We start from the raw sequence: 10,094 nt of genomic DNA, 5'->3' as shown, positions 1-10,094 counted from the left end.
AAACAGCAGAAAGCTGCTACAGTTTCCAAAAAAAAGCCTGTCCGATGCAGAAAACGCACATTTGAAGCAAATTAAAGAATTTGGACATTTTTGAAAACAGGGCCCAATATCTTGAAGTTTCACCACAAAATTTTGAAAAAGTGCAAAGAACTTTTTTCTTTTTTTCCAAAAACGGATCTTTTTGGTTTCTTGTTTTTTTGGGTTTTTTAAATTTTCTTGTTGAATCTGCCCCGAGAGCTTCTTGTTTTTTGGTTGTTGTTTTTTTCTTTCTTCTTTCTTGATCCTCTTTTTTGTTGTTGGTTTTGAATTCTTGTCGCCCCAGCCCCCCTTCCTGCTCCTCCCCTTTCTGACTCCCCCTCCCCCCTCGCTGGGAGTGGAGGTGCTGGGTGGGGAGGAGCGGGGAGGGGTGAGGACATTTAGGACAGGACCTCGGAGGGAAGGAGACCAGCCTGAACTGTTGGAAGGCCACTGGAGGTTCAGGAACAAAGGGAAGAATAGGATTGGGGGAGGACACAGAGAGGGCACTGCCCACCTAGGAGCTCCTGGCCAAAGTCAGGTGGAAGGAGGTGTCATAGAAGGTCCTAAGAGACAGGAGGCAGGAAGCTGTCTGTGGGGGGTTGGAGGGGAGTGTCTCAGTGACCTGTTGGTTGACCTTCTGCCAGGAGGGAAGTTCCTAGCGGCATGAGGGAGGCGGGCAGAGGCACTGGGGACCAGCTGTGGAGGCCCATGTCTGGATCTTATTTGCCCGAGTGCCCAGGCTGGTCAGAGATTGCAGGTGTCAAGAAAGAGGAGGGCCTGGAGGCCAGGGGTGACGCCAGCACAGGCACTGTGGCTGCATCGTGGAGGAGCTGCAGGGGCAGGGACCCTGGCAAGCCCTCGCAGACTCCCACCCTCTTCCGGAATTAGTTACCCCTCAAGGGGCCTTCTACATATGGGAGTGATCATGGGATCCTTTGGGGACATGGCAAGAGAAGGGTCCAGAGCTCAGGACTTAGGCCAGTTTGGGGGGTCCGAGACTAGAGCTGGACCCTGGCTTCATTAGGCAGGCTCTTTCCCACCCTGCCGCCTCCGGCCACAGTAATTAAGCTTGGGGTTGCCATGGTAACTGGGGAGGAGACCAAGCCCCTAGGGACCCTAGGGCCTGGCACACCCTCACCCACAGACCAGGCTACCATGTGGAACTGAGGCCCACGGCCTGAGTCGAAGGAAACGCCAGGACCCTCCCAGGATCTCTAGCTCCAGTGACAGCCTTGGGAGCTCGCTCTTCCTAGGAGCAGGAAGGAGGTTTGCTGTGTGTTTGTGGGGAGGGGTTCCTCTGGGTCCAGCAGATGCCCTGAGGAGGGCCAGCCCCCAGTCCTGCCTCTGCTAGGCTTCTTGGAAGGTCTGCCAAGCATGGGGAGAAGTGCTGTAGGGCACACTGGCAGGAGGTGGGGAGGGATCGTCTGCCAGGGTTAGCTGGGGAGGGAGGGAGGAGAATCCGGTCTTGCCCCCCAGGTATGGGAGTGACATGTCCCCTGAGCTCTGGGCTGGAACTCAGCAGGCCTGGGAGCTGGGCGGTGCTGCTTCTGGTTTGACTGTGTCCTTGTCCCCCACCCCCCGGCCCACCGACCCGCCCCCTCCCCACGCAGATATCCGGGACTCCGGGAAGAAGCCGGTGATGCTGTTCCTGCATGGTGGCTCCTACATGGAGGGCACCGGGAACATGTTGGATGGCTCTGTCCTGGCCACCTACGGCAACGTCATTGTAGCCACACTCAACTACCGGCTTGGGGTGCCTGGTGAGGGTGGGCAGCCAACTCTAGGGGCTGGAGTCTGGGAGGAGGGCCTGCTGGCAGGGTTCCTCTAAACCCAGCAGAAGCAGAATGGCTTCTGGGTTGGACTGAGCTGCCCAGAAAGAGGGAAAGTGTGCTGTGACACCCCCAGGAAGCCCCCTTTTTTCCTCTACCCCCATGTTTTCTCAGCACTGGGGACCAGGCTGCAAAAGGCAACTACGGGCTCGTGGACCAGATCCAGGCCCTGCGCTGTCTCAGTGAGAACATTGCCCACTTTGGGGGCGACCCCGAGCGCATCACCATCTTCGGATCTGGGGCAGGGGCCTCCTGTGTCAACCTTCTGATCCTCTCCCACCATTTGGAAGGTACCAGCCACCTCCTCAGCCTGTCCCTCTTGTCCCCTTTCTCACACCCCCAACCCCACCAGATCCCCCTTCTCCTCCCTCAGGCTGATAACAGCCCAGCCTAAAGCCTGCCTGTCCCACCAGGGCTGTTCCAGAAGGCCATCGCCCAGAGTGGCACTGCTATTTCTAGGTGGTCTGTCAACTACCAGCTGCTCAAGTACACGCGGCTGCTGGCGGCCAAGGTGGGCTGTGACCGGGAGGACAGTGCAGAGGCCGTGGAGTGTCTGCGCCGTAAGCCTTCTCGGGAGCTGGTGGACCAGGACATACAGCCCGCCCGGTATGGGGGTGGGAGAGGGCCAGGTCCAGACCTCCATTCTCCTTGCTGGTTCCAAGGAGGTTGAGGGTGAGAGGTGCCCACAGGCCACAAGCATTCCATTTAGCCAGGAGAGGGGAACTTCAAGGCCCTCCCGGGGCCCTGCCTTCTCCCAGAAGCCTTCCCTAGGCGGAGGTGCCTAAACAGAGCCAGTGTGCACGAGGCTCCATGAAGTGCTTGAGGGAGGACTTCCTGAGAGGTCAAGTACCCTGAAGGGCTCAGAAGGTTTTAACTAGGGGAGAGGGGTCTTCTGAGCAGAGGACTCAGCAGGCTGTGAGCTGAGAGGAGGCCGGTGAACAGGTGATGCGACCTTGACCCCTTCTCCCCAGCTACGATATCGCCTTTGGGCCCATGGTGGATGGTGATATAGTCCCCCATGACCCTGAGATCCTCATGCAGCAGGGAGAATTCCTCAACTATGACATGCTCATCGGTGTCAACCAGGGAGAGGGCCTCAAGTTCGTGGAGGACTCGGCGGAGAGCGAGGACGGCGTGTCCGCCAGCGCCTTCGACTTCACCGTCTCCAACTTTGTGGACAACCTGTATGGCTACCCGGAGGGCAAGGATGTGCTGCGGCAGACCATCAAGTTTATGTACATGGACTGGGCCAACAGGGACAATGGCGAGATGTGGCGCAAGACCCTGCTGGCGCTCTTTACTGGCCACCAGTGGGTGGCACCGGCTGTGGCCACCGCCAAGTTGCACGCTGACTACCAGTCCCCTGTCTACTTTTACACCTTCTACCACCACTGCCAGGCTGAGGGCCGGCCCGAGTGGGCAGATGCAGCGCACGGGGATGAGCTACCCTACGTCTTTGGTGTGCCCATGGTGGGTGCCACCGACCTCTTCCCCTGCAACTTCTCCAAGAATGATGTCATGCTCAGCGCCGTGGTCATGACCTACTGGACCAACTTCGCCAAGACCGGGTGAGGGCCAGAGGGGCTGGGTCAGGCATCCCTGCAGGTCAGGGCACACACCGCCTCCATCCTCAGCCCCTTCTCTCCCTCTCCTTCACACGGCCATCATTCCTCCATCAAGGCACTCTTGCCTTCTCGACTCAGACACCTGCCGGACAGCTCTTCTGTGTGTGTTGAAGACTCAGAAGAGTTGGAAGAGAGGTCCCTGTCTTTTCTGGGGGGCGGGCTCACTTGGTGCCTTTGGCTCCGTGTCTGTCTCTCCTTCCCTCCCTTGCCCACCCAGCTCTCTCCTTCTCCTCCCAGAGCTCGGCCCGCTGTCTGAGTGCTCCCATCTGTGTATCTGAGTGTGTGTGAGGGTTTGTGTCTGTCTGTCTATTGCTGTCTCTGCCTCTCTCTCTTGAAATCTATTGATATCTCTGCTTGCTTTGATCTGGTTACTCTGTACTCGCTGGTTTCCCCCTGGCTGTCTCTCATGTCCTTTTGTGTCTCTGTTTCCATATGTCTCTATCTCATTCATTCTCAGACTCTGCCTCTGTCACTGGTGGTCTGTCTCTTCCCTCTCTGCCCCTCTGTCCTCATCTCAGACTGTCTCTGGCAGTCTGGCTTCATCCCTCTTTGTCTGTCTGTCCGTCCGTCTCTGGCAGTTTCTCTGTCTCTTCGTATCCGTCTCTGTCTCACTTCCCGTCTCCCCAGCTCTCTGCATCTCTGTCCATCTCTCTCTCCATTCCTCCCATAGCAGGCCCCCACCCCTGCCTTTCATGGGAGCCTCACCCTTACTCCTCCTTTCCCTGCCCCGTTGTGTCCACAGCGACCCCAACCAGCCGGTGCCACAGGACACCAAGTTCATCCACACCAAGCGCAACCGCTTCGAGGAGGTGGTGTGGAGCAAGTTCAACAGCAAGGAGAGGCTGTACCTGCACATCGGCTTGAAGCCGCGCGTGCGCGCCAACTACCGCGCCAACAAGGTGGCCTTCTGGCTGAAGCTCGTGCCGCACCTGCACAACCTGCACACGGAGCTCTTCACCACCACCACGCGCCTCCCTCCCTACGCCACGCGCTGGCCGCCGCGCCCGCCCCCTGGTGCCCCCGGCACTCGCCGCCCCCGCCCCCCCCCCCGCCCCCCACCCCCGCCTCCGGCCACCCTGCCGCCCGAGCCCGAGCCCGAGCCAGGCCCCCAGGCCTACGACCGCTTCCCCGGGGACTCCCGAAACTACTCCACGGAGCTCAGCGTCACCGTGGCCATGGGCGCCTCCCTCCTCTTCCTCAACATCCTTGCCTTCGCCGCTCTCTACTACAAGCGGGACCGGCGGCAGGAGCTGCGGTGCAGGCGGCTCAGCCTCCCCACCCACCCCGCCCCGGCGGCTCGGGCACCGGCGTGCCCGGCGGGGGCACCCTGCTCCCTGCTGCCGGCCGTGAGCTGCCACCCGAGGAGGAGCTGGTGTCGCTGCAGCTGAAGCGGGGCGGGGGCGTCGGCGCGGAACCTGCGGTGGCCCTGCGCCCCGCCTGCCCGCCCGACTACACCCTGGCCCTGCGCCGGGCGCCGGACGATTTGCCACTCTTGGCCCCCGGGGCCCTGACCCTGCTGCCCAGCGGCCTGGGGCCACCCCCTCCCCCGCCGCCCCCCTCCCTGCATCCCTTTGGGCCCTTCCCCCCGCCTCCCCCCACCGCTACCAGCCACAACAACACGCTCCCCCATCCCCACTCCACCACTCGGGTATAGGGGGCGGCTCGGGGAGGCCCCCCTCCCCGGCCCTCCCGGCCAGCTCAGAAGGCAGGGAGGAGGACTTGGCGACAGGCTTTTGTCGTGTGGAGCTGTGACACATCGAGGAGCTTTAGGTGGACATCGGTTTCCTCGCCGGGATGTGTGCGCTTCTCCCGCGCAGAGTGGCCCGTTCTCTTCTCTGGACCCGGGCCTTTGAACAACTTGGGGGGGGGGGTGTTTTTTCCCCTCCCTCGTCTGGACACCCGTCTTCGGTGTGTGGAGACGTGGAAGTATTTTCCCACGTGGAGTTGTGCTTTCTCACAAGGGGGTGAGAAACCATGTGCAGGGTGAGGGTTTTTTTTGCCGCCCTGGACACATGTTGGCTCCCTCAAAGAATTTCTGTGGGGATTTGTGCCCCCACCTCCTCCCTCCTCCCACCCCCTGGAGACCCTGGAAGTGGTGTGTTCACAAACAGCGACCCTTGGCCACCGGACGACACAGGGTGGTGCCTGGGAAGTAGCGAGGAAATCACAGCCCCCCTGCCCTGACCCCAGCCCTCCCGCCCCAGCGAAGCATGTGTATCCCCCGTGGCACAAGTGAGGTGAAGCACGGTCTCCCCAGGGCAGGCCTCGCCTTCCACAGATGACAGACACACATTCCCTGCCACGGGGAAGAGAGGAGACCTTGCATCCCTGTGCTGCCTGGGAACTTGTCTTCCCCTGGGTCCAGGATGCATTTCTGAGTGGAAACATGTTCTTGCATGTGGATGTACGTTTTCCCATGCAGACAGCCCCTTTCTCTCCAGCACTTCCCTGCATCTTAGGGCCTCAGGCCCAGCACTTAACTTCTCACACAGCAGGTGTGAAAGGACTTCAAACTGACAGAAGCTGAGGGGGAGGGACAAACCCTGAGGAGATGAACAGACCCTAAGCTCTGCCCTTCCTTCCCCTAGAATTCGGGGGGTGGGGTGGGGTGGGGGGCTGCGTGGCACCTGCCACCCACAGAGGCCGTGCATGTTTGACCAAAACTCTCACCGCGGTCTGAGGGCAGCCCTTCTTCCCTCAGTCCTCAGACCGTCGCTCATCCGTGCCAAACTGCTGAGGTGGGTTTGAGGGGCAAAGACCCCCCAAAACGTGCCAAGGATTCCTCAGCCCTGGGCCAGGGCAGGTAGGATACAGGAGAGGGGGAGGTGGCAGCTAAAGGGGTCCCGCCTGCGTCCCTCTTCTCGCCATGTCTCATCCCTCCCTCTCTGCCCCTGTTTTCCCTCCCCTCTTCGCCGTCCCCCTCTGAAGACATCCCTTCCTGGTCCCAAGCCAGCTTCTCCCCTCAGCTGCCCACCCCCTCCTTTGACCTGCCCCCTCTCCCCTGGGCCCCCAGGGCTGAAGGAAAGGAGCAGTGGAGGGGGGAGGGGAGGAGAGCAGGGGAGAAAGACTTCCCCGGACAGGTTGGGGGAGAGAACGGGGTCAGCTGTACTGAGGAACAGATGGAGGGGGCAGTGGGGGACAGCGCTTGGGCAGACACCAGCAGGAAGAATTTGATTTGAAAGGATGTGTGTAAGGTGACTGCCCAAAGAAACGGTTTGGGCCTCTGGGGAAAGGAACAATGTCGGGAAGGGTTTCAAGGGACACCAGCCGAGAAGGAGCCAATCCTCGTCTGCTGGCATTTTGTGGGTTCATTAGTGCCAAATTTGAATGGGGGTGGAGTGCTGTCTTCCACTGACCCCCAAATCCCTGGTCTTGGCTCCCCAGAACTTTGCCTCCTGACTGTCCCTTCTGCCCCCACCTCCACCCATGGAAACTTAGTTCTTTTCCTACCCCTTCCCCTGCCTGGTCTAGCTCCTTTCCAAACAGCCCTGCCTTCTAAATGCTAGGGACCTGGGCCCTGAACCCTGTAGACAGATGCCCCCCAAACTGGGGCATGGGAGGGGGGCTGGGGGACCCCATGATTCAGCCACAGACTCCAATGCCCAGCCCCTGTCCCCAGAACAATTCCTTGACAATCCCTTGTCCCCACCCCAACCCTTCGCGGCTCTGTACACATTTTTAAACCTGGCAAAAGATGAAGAGAATATTGTAAATTGTCAGAGTCCAGCTCCAACGAGTCCAGGTAAACCTGAGGGATGGACGGCGTCGGCGAAGGAAACAAGACCTGACACCCTTTGTAGATGTCAGCACGTCAAGCACAAATTTATTTTTCAGAGCAGGTATTTATATATAGGCAGGTTTCATCATCATGTACAAAATCAAAACATCTCAACATGTTCTAACCTCAAAATATTTTTGTCAGTTTTCTGAAAATGTCCCCAGTTTCTAGATGTACTAACAAGATAATTCCCCAAGTTCTCATTAGTTGCAGGTTATTTTCTAATAGTTAAGTCAAGCTATTATGTAAGGTCTTTACTACAGAAGTGCAATCTTCGTGTTCTTTCTGCATGGGCAAGTTTTTTTTTTTTTTAAACATCTTTATTGGGGTATAATTGCTTTACAATGGTGTGTTAGTTTCTGCTTTATAACAAAGTGAATCAGTTATACATATACATATGTTCCCATATCTCTTCCCTCTTGCGTCTCCCTCCCTCCCACCCCTCCAGGCGGTCACAAAGCACCGAGCTGATCTCCCTGTGCTATGCGGCTGCTTCCCACTAGCCATCTACCTTACGTTTGGTAGTGTATATATGTCCGTGCCTCTCTCTCGCTTTGTCACAGCTCACTCTTCCCTCTCCCCATATCCTCAAGTCCGTTCTCCAGTAGGTCTGTGTCTTTATTCCTCTCTTAACCCTAGGTTCTTCATGACACTTTTTGTTCTTAAATGCATGGGCAAGTTTTTTGAATAGTGCCTTAAAAATATTTACAATATATCCTACAGTTCCTGTGCACCTGACTCCACTAGTAGCACTTACAATACCTCCTACGCTCCTGTTTATCACCTGGCAATTGTTGCCAGAGTATTAACCTTTCTTTATAGTGGACCCATATGAAAGCAAAATCAACAACAACCCCTTCGTAGGGCCACTGTTGTTCAATTGGGGGTGTTTTCCATAGGAACATCCCTATATTTCCATTTGTGTATTGCATTCCCAGTTTCCTGGGGCCAAAATAGGTATTTTCCATTTTGTAATAACAATAGTAGGGGGGGGGTAGTAGTTTTTCTCATCTTCCTAACCCTGGGCGCAAATCCCCCTTGTGCTGTTTCCATAGATAAGCTTAACACAACCAAACAAATCAATAGAGATGTAGTCCACCGTCCTGGCACAGTGCTGCTTTGCAGTCCTGCCTTTGATTGCATCATGACTTTGTCACGGCGCAGGGACTCCAGGATGGAATATTGTAAATATAAAAGTTTAACTGTTGGTTTTGCCTGCTGTTATGTTGGGAGGTAGGGGTGGGGCTCTGAAGAGACAAACCCTGGAGAAGTGACTCTGCCAGTGAGGGAGGAGGAGGGGGTCCGAGCCCACAGCCCTTTCCAGTGAACAGCTCTGAGGTCAGAGAGAAAGGGGGAGTGAGTGCTGGGGTGAGGTGGTCATTGGTAATGGGGTTGTTCAGGGAGTTAAGATCAGGACCAGTGTTTGTGCAGAGGTCAGAGCCTGGTGTAGAGGACCAGGCAGGGGCTGATGGGGACAGACACCAAACAGGCCAGAGGGCCTATGGGCTGGTGCAGGTGGCTGGCTACAGGAGAGACATGCAAGGTGAAGTGTTTGGCCTCTGCTAAGCCCTGGCCCAGGCTGGAGGGTCAAACACAGGCCCAGGACTCTCCCTCTTGGCACATTGTGAGGGAGAGCCCCACATCGTTGTGACCCACTTACCCCCAGGAGCCTCTGGGACAGGATGGCGGCCGGTAGTACTGTGGGCACAGTAGGTTGGGGCCCTAGGGACCCCCATGGCCACGGCCACTCAGTCACTGTGTCCTCCCCGACCTAGCTCTGGCGCAGACTCCGTGGCTTCTTACACCAAGTGTTTCGTGTTATTTGTGAGAAAGGTAAGTGGAGGATGGGGAGGTTGGGGAATAGGAAAGGCAGAAACCAGGTGTTCTAGCCCTGACCTTAAGTGGGCCCCTTCCCCTCCCGCTCTCCCTGCTCAGACACCATAACTATGCAGCTTCTCTTCCTGCAACCTGCCTCTCCATCCCTGGAGGAGCCAGGCTCCCCACCAGCCTCTCACCTGTCCCCAATCCACAGAAGCTTCTAAGTTATGCTCACCTGGGAAGCAGACCCAGCCCCCGAAGCAGAGCGCCCCTGCAGTCTGCCTTCGGTGCACCATGGACCCTGTGAAAATGATCGTGTCCCCCCCACCCACTCGCCGCCATCGCCGTCGTGACTCTTCAGCACGCCGCGCCCACCGCCCCGTAGCCTGGGCCCCTGACAACTGACAGCGATGACGAGAAGCCCCCACGTCAGCACACAACAATCTGCCCCCACAACTGGAATTGCCCCAAGGACTGGGAAGGCTTTCAGTCCACCCAGGGGTTCTGGACTCCCTGGGCCCAGGATGCCGTGGAGCCACCTACCCAGACCATCCGCTTCCAGCAAACTGTAGAGGGAAGGCCGCTCAAAAGAGAGGCAGTCAGAGCTGGGCCTACAGGCCTACGCGTACCCTGTGAACCCCCGCCCCACAGCCCTCAGGCCCTGAGCCACAAGAACGGTTGGGGGGTGCCCCAAGCAGAACAGGAGCAGTGCTCGCCAGCCCAGCCACCCATCCTGGGCCCAGCCCACGTCGCAGACATCCCTCGGCGCCACTCCTCAGGGCGCAAAGCCTATAATGCCAGAGACGTGAGGCGGCAGCTGTGGGAGCTGACCAGGGAGGTGGAGGCCCTGTCCCACTGTTACCCCCCGGTCTCTGGATCCAGCACGGCTGAGGGGACGGGAAAGGCCTAGGTATACTGTTCCCTGACAGAGAGGTGACTGGGAGAAGAATAAAAAGAAGAGAGGAGGTGGTTTGTGGTGGTTTGGGGGGTGCCAGGGCCCACACAGCCACAGGGAATTCCCGGGAT

General features: G+C 57.9%; 1 protein-coding gene and 1 pseudogene across 2 annotated transcripts; both read left to right on the top strand.

The window, feature by feature from the left end:
• Positions 1–1,594: 1,594 nt before the first annotated feature.
• Positions 1,595–5,126, top strand: LOC307177863 (neuroligin-2-like; the record flags this gene model as incomplete). The annotated part of the gene is given in 6 exon segments (XM_079905317.1): positions 1,595–1,771; positions 1,924–2,137; positions 2,261–2,453; positions 2,819–3,415; positions 4,215–4,743; positions 4,746–5,126. Coding segments are annotated over 6 exon segments (2,028 nt in total). The 5' UTR covers positions 1,595–1,657.
• Positions 5,127–9,094: 3,968 nt separating this feature from the next.
• LOC307177407 (spermatid maturation protein 1-like) lies at positions 9,095–9,983 on the top strand (annotated as a pseudogene). The gene is made up of 2 exons: positions 9,095–9,102; positions 9,203–9,983. The product of its transcript is annotated as a spermatid maturation protein 1-like (transcript).
• Positions 9,984–10,094: the final 111 nt, after the last annotated feature.

The sequence above is a fragment of the Stenella coeruleoalba genome (genome assembly GCF_951394435.1).
Source record: "Stenella coeruleoalba genome assembly, chromosome: 19".
In the NCBI taxonomy this organism is placed as follows: Eukaryota; Metazoa; Chordata; class Mammalia; order Artiodactyla; family Delphinidae; genus Stenella; species Stenella coeruleoalba.
Note: the sequence above shows the minus strand (reverse complement) of the source record. Positions and strands in the feature narration are given on the sequence as shown.